The following is a 16571-nucleotide window of genomic DNA, read 5'->3' as shown; positions in this document are numbered from 1 at the left end:
GTATGTCCCCCACAGAGCCCTGGTCTCAACATCATGGAGTCAGTCTGGAATTAACATGAAGAGACAGAAGCAACTGAGATGCCAAATACCTTGAAAAGCTCTGTGAAGGTGAACCAAGGAGAACCGGTGTTGATGTAATTTAGGTTTCTGTTTACTCAACTTTGTATGAAGTTCACTGATTCTCATTTTACTTTTAGTGCCTAAAAAATTGCATTTGCACAGTACTGCATGTTGTTGATACTACTGAATAAACCCACCTGAGAGCTTCCCTTGAAAGTTCTGTTTACACTTCACAGTAAGTAAGTAGCAGTAAATCACATGATAAATGTGTCTCATTGCTTAAACTCAACCAAGAACTTTTTTACTCCTGTCTTTTCAGCTTTCTAAGTGTGATTCTTAGAAGTCTGATAACTCCTGGCCTAGATTTAACATGCCCTAGTATTACCTGCAGAAATTAACCCTTTTTTGTTTTTTTCACATATCTGAAACTGTTTTAAACAGTCATTACAGTCTCGCTGTTAATTTGACAAGTATATGTACACTGGTTTACTAATGCAAATGCAGTGATATTGCCTTTTTCATCCTGCCTCATGAATGAACCCTTTATAAAGGGTGTCTCATAAGAAAGTTGTGCCCTGATTTACAACATAAACTGAACACTGTTGAGTAGAAAATATTTCATTTGAATGAGATGACAGGTTGGCTGTATCTGAGAAGTCTGTCTGAACAACTGGAATTGCGCAATGCAAATACATGTGAGAGGTTTTATTTTGTTTTTGAAAATGTTTGTTTTAATTATGAGAGCAAAGCTGCTAGTTCAAGACATTATTTCCCCCCCTGTAAATTTATACAAAAAGTGACCTATTATGCTCATTTCCAGCTCTATATTTTTATTCTGGGACTCTGCTAGAGTAGCTTTGTATGATTCACAGTTCAAAAAACTCCTTATTTATCTTATACGAGACCTTTATGCAGCCTCTCAGTTCACACCGGCACGACTACAACAGGTAAACAGCTTATTTTACTTTGCCATGCTGCGTAATGGAAAAACACTCAGTGCCAGCCAGCTCGACTCGAGTCATGGCTCGGCGTGACTATTCTCCAAAAAATGGAAAAACACCATAATGTTTGCAGAGCAGAGAAGTGAACTCGCACACTGTGCGTGGAGCAGATGACCATGTAAAGAAATCTGACATGACCCGATGTCAGCTCGGGCTGAAAATAGACAAAACGGTTGGAAACTAAGTGTTCAGAGCAGTCTGAGGTCAGTGCATTTAGCTCACAGGGATGACTTCTACATATGTTTACCTTATTATTTGACACTTTGGCCACCTTTAATATGAATATCTGACATTATAACATTATATATATGACTGAATATTAGGAAAAGCACAAAAGGTCAATGACAAAGATACTTTTAAGTGAGACTATGTATCTTTTGGAAGACAAAATATATTAGTGGAATTCATAAGCAACAAAACACCCTCACTCAGTTCTACACACTCAGAGGTTTTGCTGCTACAGTCTGGTATGACCATGTTAGCAAAATTTAGAGCGATACCACTGTGTACTGAGCCAACTCACTTGATAAATCTTCTCTCACTGTGCTACTGTTTCACTATGAGCATGCAACATAAGACTACAATTAAAAGCAAAACACCTGACTCAACTTTTGCCACGACACAATGCACAATGCGACTTTGTAACATGAATGCTGTATTTGCACAGTTTACCTGATGATCATCATGATGAAAGATAAAATTATTGTTGCCATGGTAACTGTAAAATCCTGTCTCATATTATCAGAAATTGCTGTGATGTGTTTTGGTGTCTAATAAACTTTGAAATTCATGGATTTGTTACTCAAACCCGCCGTCCTGGAGCCTGTTTCATTGTCTCGGCAATACCTGAAACAACACGCCCCCACCAGCAGGGATGTTTTGTGTGGATGCCTGATAAAAACAACTGACTCAGGAGAATTTGGGAAAATGACCTAAGATTCATGGGCCATTATGCTGTTGGTCAGCATAAGTTACATAATCTAGTGTTAAAGGACAATAACAGTGTTTTCGCAAATTTTAGCGTCTTTATTGCCAATCATGAGTACTTTACACTTTTGCAAACCATTTTGAAATGCATGCCATGCAATTTTTTATCAGTTACCTAATTTGTGCATGGTAATGCAGTTAAATTGCAGATTGAGTTAAAAACTCTTTGTTGCACTGAGGATGATGTAACTGACAAAAATGAATTCAGACTAGTTTAAAAAGTCCACTGATACACTTTTTATAGTGTACAGAAATGAATGCAACACAATGGCTGTCTGAACAAAAAACAATTATGACATCATAGGAACATGTGTTATCGCTGTTGGAAGTGTCTTTGGAAAATATTTGTGAATAGGAAGAAGAGGAAGAGTCCAGCCGGTGATGATGATGTCAGTTCTCAATGGACGGCAGGGAGGTCACTGGCACCCGGCGGGAAAAGAAGCTGGATCCTCTGAAGAGGTGGCCCTGACAAGAGGGAACAAACACCACCCTTAAATTCCATGGAATCATAACATTATCCAAATGTACTGTACAGCCTTAAAAAAAACGTACAAGTTTGTATACATGCAGTAATAAGCTGCTACCTGTATGTATGTTAATGACAGAAGATAACAATTTAACACAATAAAATATAGGAGTACAGACAATTTCCAACAATGCTCCTCGTATATGTTTGAGTTTAGCTGCCTAACCCTAACCCTAACCCTGGCCCTAACACTGACCCTAACCCTAATGCTAACCCTAACCCTAACGCTAACCCTAACCCTAACGCTAACCCTAACCCTAACGCTAACCCTAACACTGACCCTAACCCTAACACTGACCCTAACCCTAACGCTAACCCTAACGCTAACCCTAACACTGACCCTAACCCTAACGCTAACCCTAACCCTAACGCTAACCCTAACACTGACCCTAACCCTAACGCTAACCCTAACACTGACCCTAACCCTAACACTAACCCTAACCCTAACGCTAACCCTAACACTGACCCTAACCCTAACGCTAACCCTAACCCTAACGCTAACCCTAACCCTAATGCTAACCCTAACCCTAACGCTAACCCTGGCCCTAACACTGACCCTAACCCTAATGCTAACCCTAACCCTAACGCTAACCCTAACCCTAACCCTGGCCCTAACACTGACCCTAACCCTAATGCTAACCCTAACCCTAACGCTAACCCTAACCCTAATGCTAACCCTAACACTGACCCTAACCCTAACCCTAACACTGACCCTAACCCTAACCCTAACACTGACCCTAACCCTAACGCTAACCCTAACTGCTCTAAATACTGTAAATTCTCAAACAGTGGCCTGGATTGACCTCAGTGATGGAGAGAACCAGGCCTTTATTTCTAATATCCCCTGTTCCCTAGTTAATGAAAACCATGTTGACCTGTTGTCTTGATATATTCAATACAATGTCCAATTCCAAAGCACTAATTCCATCAGTACAGTAAGAGTCATGTCATACTCGGCGCTTTGCTGATGCAACTTGAACAGAAATACTGTTTTCATTAACCATTGCATTACCGCGGTATTAATTCTGCTCACTTTTCCGTTTTTTCTGGACCACTGTTATGCCACCATGGTTCCAACTCAACACAAACAGCTGATTTTTCACATTGAAAGTATTTCAGCCTTAATGGTAGGCTTTTAATGTGAAAAATCTACAGGAAGAATATGAATTCACTGACAGCAGCTTAACAAATATCAGGAATGTCATCATTGAATACCAGTTTTTATATGAGAATTGACAGTCAATCAATCAATCAATCAATCAATTTTTATTCATATAGCGCCAAAGCACAACAAAACTCATCTCAGGGCACTTTTCACATAGAGCAGGTCTAGACCGAACTCTCCCATGAGCAGCACTTGGTGACAGCGGGAAGGAAAAACTCCCCTTTAACGGGTAGAAACCTCAAGCAGAACCGGACTCTTGGTGGGCGGCCATCTGCCTTGACCGGTTGGGTTGAGAGAGAGAAAGAAAGAGGGGGGAGGGAGGGGGGCAGAATAACAACAAAGAGTCTGTCCTCGCAGACAGTAAAGGCTGTCTCTCACACAACCATAGACATGCAGGTTAGGTTGATAGTTGTGAATGTGAGTGTGAATGCCAGTGTGTGTGTCGACCCTGTCAGTAAATCTCCTCAACACAAAAACCAAACAGCTCTTGACAAAACATTCACCGTAATATTTCACTGGGCCATAATGCTTATAACATTACACAATGTTTACATGGACTGCATATCTGCAGCAGCTTCAGGCCTCCATCCCACACACAGTCCTTGCAGTGATGTATGTAAAACAGAGGAAAATAGACCTGAAGTGTACAAATACACTTCAAGACCAAGTGTAGACAAGTCTTAAGAGTCTACAGCTACGCCGGTGATTCTATGTGGCTGTACTTACAGTGCTGTGAAATACCTCCTGATTTATTCTGTTTTTGTGTATATCCCATACTAAATTGTTTCAGATCTTCAAACTAAATGTAACATAGACCAAAGGCAACCTGAGTAAACACAAAATACAGTTTTTAAATGATTATTTTATTTGTTAAAGCAAAGAAGTTTTCTAACACCAACTGGGCTTGTGTGTGTATTTGAAAACCACTAAGTAAGTAAGCTTTTATTTATAGAGCACTTAAATCAATTCAGTCCGAACACGTGGTGATGCTGACACATACTGACAGATGTCTATTTCAGCAGATGAGCAGAGTGACTGTACCTTCTGGCTCAGGTGATTCCAACAGTGCATCCAGGACTTAAAGATGGGTGAGTGAGGAGGAAGACCTGCAGTCAAACTGAGAAGATCAACCAATCAGACTCAAACATCAGGACTGTAGCAAAGATTTAAGAAATACAGAGTTCCACAAATTCCCAGACAACAAGACTCAAAAGCTGGGACAGAGACGGCTGCTCTTCATTGTGAATAAGACCTGGTTTTACTGGTCATACTGGTCATACTGGCTATTAAAAGATCCCCTTCAAAAGGTGCTTTCAATGTAAGTGATGGAGCCAAAATCCACAGTTTGTCCACACAGTCATTTAAAAGTTAATGTGTAAGCTTATATGAGACAGTCTGAGTTAGTCATATCAAGTGGATATCTGTCACATTTACAGTCTTTTTAGCATCAAATTCCCTCTTTGTGTTTCTTCAGACAGTGTTTCCCTGTTGAGCTGCAGGTGGAAGTATAGTAACAAAAAGAGGGAGTTTGGCACTAAAAAGACTGTAACATTGAATTATACTTGATTTGACTTATTTGGACGCTGAAGCTTCATATTAGCTTCAGATAAATTTTTAAATGCATTTTTGCACAGGAGGAGGACTGTGGATTTTGGCCCCCATCAGTTATTTTGTCAGTGCACTCTGAAGGGATCTTCTACAGTAGTAGCCAGTATGAACAGGGAGGAATGATTACAGCAAGAAAAACATGTTTCAGTGTTCATTTAAGCTCCTGACTGTTGTTTCCTTTAAGCATGTATGATGTTTTATCATGTTCAACATCTTAGCTTTGAATGTTAGTATGCTAACATTTGCATTAAACCCAAAGCACAGCTGAGGCTGATGGGAATTTGAATGAATTAGTTTTGCAAGTATTTAGTCATAAACCAAAGTACTGGAAAAAAACCTTTTCATCTAGCACCATCATCAGGTCAAAACTTCATGGTTCTCATAATTGATCCTGAGTCAGGCATAAATGCTTGTTTCCAAAATTCATGTTAATTGATCCAAAAGCTGCCAAGATATTTCTGTCTGAAACACGTCAACCTGGTGGTGGAACTAGATGAAAAGTTAAGGGATCACCAAAGTAAGCGGGATTCATCTACTGGGTAACATGCATGACCACAAAATTTCATGGCAATCTATCCAATAGCTGATCGGTTTAGGGATGCTCTGATTGATGATATTCATTACAACTCACTTATTACTGACAAGCAGTGCTTGTCAGTAATAAGTGTTTTTGTAAAGATTTTTGTAAAGTGTTTTTGTAAAGATTATAACTGTTATTATTGCCCTACGCCGTTGCATTTTTGAGGGGCTTGAGATGCTTGAAAACTCATGAATATTGGCACACACATCAGAGCTGGTGAAAATTACAATGTTCTGCAGTGATTGGGCTCAGGCGTGGCCATCGGGCTGCATAGTGCCCCCAAAGTTGCTCGAATGTTCATGAAATTCTGAGCATTCGTTGCTCTCATCATTCTGGTCATAAAACATATCTTTTAAAAGCTTTTCATTTTATGAACACACGTTTGAGGCGTTTAGGATGCACTAAAACTCATGAAACTTTGCACCTTTGTTTGAGGTAGTGAGTATTTTCATTAGTATTTGAGGTGCTAGGAATGCTCGAAAACTCACAAAACTTTGCACATGCATCAAAAGTGGCATAACTTGATATCTGATATGGGTCTTGGATTTGGGTGTAGAAAAATGGCTCAAGTGTGCCCCCTAGAAAATTTCAAAGTCAAAGTCCCCACCTTTAAATTTGATGTAGATGTATGAAATCTAGTAGGCAGATGTACCGTCTCCAGACTTTAAAAAAAAGCCTCTTGGAGTCATACCCTAAGTCCAACAGGACGTCTGCTATTTTGAATCTACTTTGCATTTTTATCATGAAGTGAAGCCATTAACGGGTGCTGTACTTTAATGAACTCCTCCTACAGATTAATTTTACATTTAATTAATAACACATTTGAGTGCGGGAAAACTAACACAACTTTGCATATATGTTTGAACCAATACATGATTCATCCATGCATCCATGTTTGAAATAGTAAATATTACAATTTCTATCAGAATTGGGCTTGGGTGTGGCATTTTGGCTCTATAGCACCCCCTAGTAACTTTTAGTGTCTTTGAGGTGCTAGGGGTGCTTGAAAACTCACAAAATTTGGCAAATGCATCAGAAGTAGCGTAACTTGATATCTGACATGGGTCTTGGGTTTGGGTGTGGCAAAATGGCTAAATGGCCCTAGAAAATTTCAAAGTCAAAGTCCCCACCTTTAAATTTGACATATATGTACAAAATTTGGTAGACAGATGTAACATCTCCAGACTTTAAAAAAAAGCCTCTTGGAGTCAAACCCTAAGTCCAACAGGAAGTCAGCCATTTTAAATAAATTTTTTCGCAAAGTGAGGCCATTGACAGGCGTTGTATTTTAACAAACTCCTCCTAGAGATTTCACCCGAGTGACTTCAAGTTTGGTAGGTTACATCTAAACACCTTTGTGATGATAAATTACAAAGCTTTTTATATTTCATGGAATGCCCTTGGCGTGGTGTGCCGGTGAATTTTGCCCACAACATGTTTGGGGCATTAAACAGGAAGTTGTAATTTGGCTTTACATTGTCCAATCTGCCCCAAATTTTTCATGCTTGATTGAGTCCAGGACTGAACACTTCTACATGTCAATATTGAGTCAAGGTCACATAGCATCACCTACTGACAACAGGAAGTCGGCCTTACATGACAAACATCATCTGATTTACATGAAAATTACATGGTGAGTATAGTTACTGGGTGTTCTATAGCGCCACATAGTGGAATTGGATGCAGTCAGACGGGAAGTAGAGGACAATGTGTGCTTGGTGATTTTGGAGACGAGATGTATAGACTTAATACTCTCAATAAAATACAAACCTTTTTTTGAAATGAACGATTAACATAGCTCATATTTAGATCTGATGCGCTTTATTTCTATAAAACAAAGAGTGATGGGACCAATGAGGAATCAGTAAATGAATAGATTCTTCATCAATGATAAATATCAGTCCTGCAGAGCATCACTATCACTTCATGTGGATCAGATTAGTATGAGCTGAATGAACTAACTGTATGTTAAATCATTAATGTGGTTTCACAGAAAACAGCAACAGTAAAACAGTTGACATCCAGTAATGTTTGGATGAATGACTCACCCACAGTTGTTGACTGCCATTAGATCAGCCACCAGCATGAATGGATATGTCAGAACACTCACTGCAATCTAGAGACAAACAAATATTGCATTAACCTTGAACGCTGCTGCACATGAGAAACATTTCATATATAACATTATGTTAAAGGACCAGTGTGTAAGATTTAGTGGTGTCTAGCGGAACAGACTACGCAGAAATGGGATATAATATTCATTTTAGCTGTAAGCAGCAATGAACGGGGCCTTGTATCTCACGTGTGTCACGCAGAACAGCAACCGTGGTATCGCTATCCTAGGTCTGTTGGCACGGCTTTGAATTGTCAGGATTATCAGACACTGTGTGAATCGGTAAAACAGTGTTTCCTGTGTTCAGTATTTGACTTCCAATCAAGCATGTGAAATTTGGGGCAGTATGAACAAGTCAAGTGGAGTTACAACAATTTCCTGTTTCATGGCAAGACATGCAAATTGACAGGCATGCCCAGCAGGGACGTTCCATGAAAACTAATGATTTTGATAACTTTTCATCGTAAAGGTCTTCAGATGAAGCCAACCAGTAGGTCAGTTCAAATCTCTAGGAGGAGTTCGTTAAAATACAACGTCTGCAAATGGCAAAAACGGAGCAAAAATTACAAAGTTAATTCAAAATGGCTGACTTCCTGTTGTTCCTGTCTAAAGGCCTCCATGTTGCACCGCCATGTTTCTATAGTAGCCTAGAACAGACAAACCAAACACTGGCTCTAGAGGGGGCCTTTGCTTTTTATACGAGTTTCGTGGCCACTGTAGGTTCTCCTACACGCTTGGAAGGGGAGGGGGAGGGGAGGAGAGGGGTGTCCATTTGGTTGCTATCTGCAACCTTACTAAATTTTATACACTGGTCCTTTAAATGCTCAACTTACCCCCATGACAAACTTAGTGTAGCCTCTCACAGCTGAGGCTTGGCTGAACTGCAGAGGAAATACAGACAAGTGTCAACAGTCAAATATTCTTCAATCCCTTTCTACATAACCTGAAATGCATTTACTGAAGTACTCTGATAGCACTTGTAATACTTGTTAGACTGACATCGCCTCACTATCCAGTACAGCATTATGTCATATTACACTGAAAATACCAACTTAAAACAAGGGAAGGTTTAAGTAGCATTTTTACTAATTTTTGGAAAGTCATCAGCATGATTAATGCAGAAACTTCTGACACACACAACTGTTACTGGTACGACTGGTACTTTGAGGGGTTCCAGTATTCCATGTATTATGCAAAGCTAAAAATGAATGGCAGTGCAAGCAGTTTCATTTACACTGGACGGAGACAAATTCAAAACTACTGGTTTTTGTTGTAAATGCCAAGTCAACACGAAATCAAACAGACAGAATGAATAAATGAGACAAAAGTGGCATTTATTTACCACTTTTACCACATATTTATTATATTTTGTCAACCAGTTGTAAACCATTTAAATGTTGGCTCTAGAAAAGATGAACTGTCATTGATCCCTCGGCTTCACATTGGTAAAACTGAAGAGATGATCAGAGACTTTTGGGGAGCAGAAGGTGGACAACCACAACAGACTACTTAATAATGTGAAAGTTTAAATTAGGTTCCATTATTTCTGATGAAAGAAACTTAATGGGAGATACCTTTATTCTTTTTTGAGATGAGAAGATGGGTATCAATCTCATGTCTGTGTTAAGTACAGAGCTAGAGTCAGGATGTGGTCAGCCTAGCTTAGCATAAAACCTGGAAGCCAAAGCATGCCTACTAACACCCCTAAAGCTCACCGATCGACATGCTGTTTGTTTAATCTACACACCAAGAAAAAATAATGTATAGATGACAATTTTTGAGTTATGTGATGAAACTATTTCTTGATGAACAAGTGCTGCACAGAGGTTTACAATACTCTGAGTCTTTCATCACATCAATCACAAGGTCAAGTACAGCATTCACACTGCAAAGTAATCCACCAGGAATTCCTGCTTTCATGTCTGCAATTAGCAAATACGGCGCCTTGCCAGATAACGTCCAGTTTTGACGTGGATGGATTGAGGTGGCAAAAGTTAAACTATTTTGTTGGAACACCCTGCTTTTATTTTTTCAAAGCCCTCTGTGTTGGTACAACGGCTGTGTTGCTCAACTGGCTCCATTCAAATGAACTGGAACGCTGCATTTTTTCAGTGAATTCTGTACTTCTCTAACTCAACTCAATGTTGTCAGACCTTCAAAACACACGTAAGAAATGTATTTTATTTATTTCTGCAAAATTATATTTAAACTGTTCCGTGATGGAGACAGACTTACACTTTCGTCTACAGAATAGGTGTTAATAAAGTGAGCCAGGAGGTTGCAACACCACAGGAAGAGGACTTCTCCCAGCACATGAGGTATGAGACCACTGCAACACAGCAAGCCACAAAAAACACTGCTCAGACATGTGGTGGTTAATGATAAATATGTTGTAAGAATTTTACTAATGAGCAGTGAAATTATGACTCACACATAGAATCCAGTGACTCCTTCCTCCTTAAAAATCCTGACGACACAACGGAACATCCCACTGCAAACATGTCAGAAACAGTGATGAGGTCAGATTACAGTACCGACCAGGCTTTCAGGAGTTTTACAGGAATTATGTTGAAATATCTGCAGCATGAAATGAAGTCTTACCTATACTTGACCTCTCTGCCTACAAACTGGGCCATACACCGCACTGACATAACTGCCGAAGGAAACAGGTGATCAGCTACAGATCCAGTTGGTTCATTCAGATATTCAATTATATGTCACTCGTTATATGAGCTTTAAGAGGGCTGACAACTCGGCACATCCTGTAGGAAGCACAATTAATTAATGGAAAATGCCAAACCTTTGCTGGTTTTGATTTCCAGTGTGAGGATTTGCTGCTTTTCTCTGTTTTATATCAATACTCAGTGATCTGAATATTGTTGGGATTTAGATTGTTGGTTGGATAAAACAGAACACCAGAAGATGTCATACTGGGTTCTGAGAATTTGTGATGGACATTTTTCATTATTTTCTGACATTTTATAGACTAAAGTAAAAGTCTACAACATAACTTTACACTAATCAGTGATGAAATATATTTGTTGCAGCTCTAGTTTTGGTTGTGTATAAAGGAGGAAGCTTCCAGAACTCAAGGACGTGTGCACTGCTCTTTATGGTGGAATAAACTTTGACAGAAGTGAGTGAGGAAGGACTGATATTGATTATATGCTGCCATTACTCCTTTTTGTCAGCAGTGGAAAAAGGCAGAGCCTTAATCAAGACATACCATGAAAAGGATGAGTGGCTACTCTGCACAGGCACTGGATGATCATCTCGTGGGAGGTCTAGAGAGAGGAAACCATTTGAAGAGCAACAATTTGAAATAAAGTAGACGAATCTGGCGACTGATGTACATGATTTACTACCATTTCTGCGCTGTCAGAGTGGAACTGAACACATTTCCACTGCCAGTGAAGATTTTTGGGTTAATCGCTGTGGAAAGATGAAGGTAGTCTGTGTGAATGTGGAAGTTATTCAGTCAGTGTGAAATTGGTTGGGACACAGACTTTTTGAAAAAATAATATGAACGTAGCTTCTATCTGACCTCCACAGTGTGGATGTGAAAGTGCTGTGTGGAGTCGCTCATTAAACTCAGCAGGAATTACTGGCTAGCTTATGATTTCAGTCATCAAGCTCCATGATTTCTGTCACTGTAATCAGGATAAATGCAACATTTCATAAAAATTGGAAGGCATAACTGTAAAAATTGAATTTTGTCCAGGAAACACGACGCTTAGATCTGCAGGGTGTCAGCTCACCATCAGCCCCGTGTAGACAGATCACTGATCACTGGTCTTAAATGGTCCATTGTCAGTTCTTTGTTGGCAGATTTAGTGGAAATGATTAAAGTAAAATGTATTTCATGGAGCTGAGGCTTGTGGCTATACTTTCTATGTTCTACAGGATCTCCTGGACAGTTTTACTGGCAGAAAGAATTACATACATTAAAGTGTTATACATGGGCTTACAAGTGAGGTGGCATCGCAATACCGCTTGTCTACTTCTGGCTACAACATGGATGCATCTATCCAAGTATCTATGCATGTTCTGGTGGATAAATGTGTCTTAAGTATCATTTGAAATGTCTCTGATGGTATGAATATGCAGACATTTGACAGTTTAGTCTTAAACCTGGATGTGGCACATTTGAGAACAAATTCAATAGAGTCATTTCATAACGGGACATTTACATACCAAAATGTCCAACAGAAAGTAGGCATTAAGTATAAAGATTATAGATTAGGGTAAACAGATGTCTCTGTTTTCATGTCATCCAGGAGTAGCTGACCTCTCACCTCTTTGACCACTTTCCTGAGTGAAGACTGCAGCTCATCTGTTTTGGACAGAAGCTCCATCTGCTGAATAAAGAACAACAAAAATTTATTTGACAACACTTACACCTAGGGGTGCAAAGATACACCAATATACACATCTAATGCAATCCAATACAACAGCTCTGCCATAAATTCTACTTTTATGAAGCTTAAACATTTTCAATTTTGGTTGACATTGTCAGAAAGGTAATAATTCTGCTTTATGTTTATTATTAAGGTCATATTGGCTGGTGATGGTGGTGTCCTGGACCGCATTATATTGAAAAGTGTTCCTAATATTTTGTCCGGCCCATTAACATACATGAGGGGGGCAAAATATAAGAAACACTAAGGATGGGTTTAAGCCTCAAAGTTTACAAAAATTCGACTTAATTTAGAATTCATGGCGAATTAGGTTCAATCATTACAATAGTATTAGCTATTAGCATAACAACCTCTGTATGGCTGTAAAACTGAAGTGCAGGCTTCTTCATAACCCGTTCAGAGATGCAACAGGGGAGTATCTGACTAACTACGTTTCTTTATGGTGACACCATGACGTGACACCCAGTTAGAGAAACACAAATGGATGTGCTGATGACAAAATGCGTCATATAGTAAATAACAATTGTTAAGACATGTGTACAATCGTAGTTTCAATCCTTGTTTACCTGTTTAACTTTACTCCTGACCACAGTAGAGATGGCACTGGACACGATGCGTGGTGAGAGGCCACGGAAGAGACCCCTCTTTCCATCCACTTTCACGATATGCTGTGCTGAAAAAAAATACATTTACTGCCAGCTGCCCTTAAAGGACTATTCCAGTGGTTCTGTTCATACAATTTACATTAACCAACAGCCATTTCCCAATGAATGCTAATCATAACAACAGCATAATAATGATGCTGTGATTTTTAGTTTTTCCAACTTTCCAGGGGCCCGTTGCTTTCAGTTCATTTCAGTACGCTATAAAAATCTACTCACAGAGACTTGCTCAACATACAGTAATGTGCAAAAGGCAGTAAAAGTGAGGTGAGGATGCTTTCAAAATTAATAACATAGACAGAACATCTGTCCTGCTAACCAAAATGGAACTACATGGAATGTATATCTCCGCCATGGAAATTAGTCTCCGAGATTGTTTTACATGTGGAATCATGACTACTTTGAGTTATAAATGTGAATGTGTGTTTTGTAAGGCAAAGTACTACATTTTAAGGTAGATGTACCACCTGTACATTTCATTTGTAAAGTTTAGAGAATCCTGCAAAATATTACAAAGCTAAAGCGTGGCTCCGTGTTTTGGGAAATGACTGGCTCTAATGGAAGCAGATGTTAGTTACTTAGGTTAAAAATGCAAAAGCACTGGTATGGTCCTTTAACTCATGTACAGTCAAGTGATGAACCATTGATTAGTCAGAAGCCACTCACCATAGGAAAAGAAGCCAGGCAGGTATAAAACTCTCCTTCCAAACATAGTTGTGCCCACAGTTGGGGGAAGAGGTTCATGTCCCACCTGGAAACAAAAGTGACAGAGATTATAAATTGCTTCCCTGCATCATGGGAACAACTATTATAATGACCAAAAACACCATTGGCGGCCCTTGGAGTGCGTCCATGTTAAGCCAGTTAAATTTAAAAATGCATCTTTTTCTCTCAGTTTTGGCTGTTTTTCTCACCCAAAAACTGAGCTTTTACAACACAGTCTTAAAAACACCACCATGGCAAGGACAGCCCAGTCACAGTCACAGTGTCAATATCTCCTTCTAATGAATATTTGGTCTTGTCCATTTTTGACTGAGAAACTGTAGTGAGCCGACGATCAAAGGACCTGACTTCAACAACTTCTCAAAGCTTCGCTGTGCAACACATCTACGCATGTTTTGTTTTGTATTTGTCATACAAAAACCTTTTTTTAAATTCTTTAATTGGTTGAGAGCAGATTGTCCTAGAGGGATGTCCTTTTGACTGTCCACTTATACCAACAATATAAAATAAAACTATAAGTTTTTGGTAAAAGTTTTGCACTCATAATCAAAAGGTTATTAAGCAAGAGCTTACTGTTGTCATGACAAAGAATCATTTAGTCCTTTTTACAACCGAGTGGTTGGTCACAGTATAAATTACAATGAGGTTATGGCTCCATCGCCGTAACTCGTTACAAAGTATTGAAATTAAGCTTGATTTTAGGTCTAAAACTGTTTACGTTAAATAAGAGACATACCAAACAGGTGCTCATTTATAAGTTCGTTAGTTCATCAGTTTCACCTCTTCACAGATCATTTTCAGCATGTTCCCGACATAATTCACCTCCAGATGTACCACACTTGAGTGACATTAAGTTTTAAGTCGAGGATGAAGAGAGAAGGCTTTGGTGTTGTCTGGACACTTGGGAGAAGTAGTTCTTAAAACTTTGAACCGGACACAAGGGATTCCCAGGCATGGAAAACATAAAACCTCTCAGGTTTTCCTGGTCCGAGGCAGTGGGATCTTTATGGTTTTTGGTCTCTGAATTGCACGCCGGGCTGATATATTCAACACCATCCTCATCATGCCCCTCCGTGCAAAGCAATGCTGGGTGTCCAACCATACCTTTCTCACCAGCAGGTGTATGGGGGGGTCAGACTCAGTTATAGGAAGATGATGGACACTGGTATTTTTACCGCTTTTCCTTTAGTTTCAACATTGCTTTAAAGACAGTATTACTTGACTTGAACTCTGTATCACTTATTATATTGAAATTTGATGGCGATTGATACCACCTCTAATTTCCATAAAATCTGCCACACTGTACTCGCTGCCAGTCTCAGTGGACTGAACTGAGGCATTCAGTTCACGACCGCAGACTATGTCTCCAAATCTCTGTCAGTATATTAACGGCTCATTGTGTTGCCTTTTTTTGTATTAATCTCATCCTTCTATCATCTATCATTTTAAGCTCTTCAGGTGGCAGTTCCTCGTGCCGTTTTCCACTTGGTTTCTATCTTTTCTTCTCCATTTCTCTTTCCTCTGCTGCGTCCCATTCTTCAAAATTGTTGTACTCTCCAAATAGATTGAAAGAGATGTTAACATCAGCCACTGATGTGTTTTCCTTCCCAGTCATTAGTTTATCAAGCTGATAACTCAGTTGTGCTTTGATAAGCTGTACTCTTTAAAGTTGATATGGTTACAAGTTGGGTAGCAGATGAATTCAGAACAGTGATTAAACTTGAGCTAAATGAAATCGCCTGTTTTCAATTTTCATAAGCAAAATAAAGGTTTTGCAAATCTGAAAGTGGGTTTAAACGGTAAGGCTTTTGCTACGATGCCTAACACTGTTTCATAAATGTACGTGGTAAAATAAAGGAAGAATATGCTGCTTAGTATCATTATTTATGTTTCCCTTCACCCCGAATCGGAAGCTAACTTCAGCGTCGTCTCCTGTCACCCGGGGAAACAAAAGACCACCTCTGTCTGTCACGGATGCTGTTAGCTAGCTCCATCAGTACCTGTATTAGTAGCTTCACATATAACAGCGGGTGTGTGATGGCTGTCACTCCCGCTCCCAGCAGTAGGACCGTGGTGTCCACATCCACGGGTGTCGGTGCAGTGTCCCGCTCCACATCGACCACCTGACCGGGCAGGTTTTCTGACGATTCCATCATTAATTACCTTGAAGGAGGGAGACGGATCATTCCGTTCATCCCTCCACGGTCAGTCGAAGTGACTGCGATAACTTCCGCTACCAACCTTCAAAATAATACAGTTCCAGGACGGATTCAGTTAAGCAAATGTTACAGTGAACATGCTGTTGTAATAAGTAGGTCTGAGACAGGGGTGTTTTATTATCTAAAACTAACAGTCTAATATCACGTGACAGAGGAGCCCCAAAAAAGGGGGCGGAGTCTAGCTCGTGCCGTTTTTGGTTGTTTTTTTTGCTCACGTGAGTATTCAGACTTCCGTCGTCACAGTCAGTGTGATGATCAAGCTGTCCAGATGTTAGAACATCCTGTAAAATATAAAGTATCTCATAGTGTCCTCATTGAGACCACGGTACCATGGGATGCATTCATGTTTAATAAGTTGTTACTGTAGTTTTTATTTTACTTATTTGTTCGATTATTTTTCTACTTTATGCTGCAAAGACCCATATTCTATTCTATATCTTTCTCATTTACTTTTAATGCGTTTTTTGTTGTTTTTTTTTTTTTTTTACTTTTTTCCCCATATCATTGTT

At 39.5% G+C, this 16571-nt stretch overlaps 1 protein-coding gene across 3 annotated transcripts; it reads right to left on the bottom strand.

Annotated features, from left to right (window-relative positions):
- Positions 1-578: 578 nt before the first annotated feature.
- Positions 579-16197, bottom strand: LOC137183973 (mitochondrial carrier homolog 1-like). Of its 3 annotated transcripts, none has more exons than XM_067591225.1 (12): positions 15844-16197; positions 13787-13871; positions 13025-13131; positions 12336-12395; positions 11267-11324; positions 10642-10693; positions 10472-10531; positions 10276-10369; positions 8874-8921; positions 7976-8043; positions 4781-4856; positions 579-2513 (listed from the first exon to the last, which is right to left on the bottom strand). In XM_067591225.1, exons 1-12 carry the CDS (start codon positions 15997-15999, stop codon positions 2439-2441), a joined length of 939 nt encoding a protein of 312 aa, XP_067447326.1. In that variant the 5' UTR covers positions 16000-16197; the 3' UTR covers positions 579-2438. The 3 variants fall into 3 exon arrangements, with proteins under 3 accessions (XP_067447326.1, XP_067447327.1, XP_067447325.1); XM_067591226.1 differs by having other exon boundaries at positions 12336-12398; positions 13025-13126; positions 15844-15983; XM_067591224.1 differs by having other exon boundaries at positions 2262-2513; positions 12336-12398; positions 15844-16196.
- Between the last annotated feature and the right edge of the window lie 374 nt (positions 16198-16571).

Source organism: Thunnus thynnus, chromosome 6 (assembly GCF_963924715.1).
Source record: "Thunnus thynnus chromosome 6, fThuThy2.1, whole genome shotgun sequence".
In the NCBI taxonomy this organism is placed as follows: Eukaryota; Metazoa; Chordata; class Actinopteri; order Scombriformes; family Scombridae; genus Thunnus; species Thunnus thynnus.
This window is presented reverse-complemented; position numbering and strand designations above follow the sequence as displayed.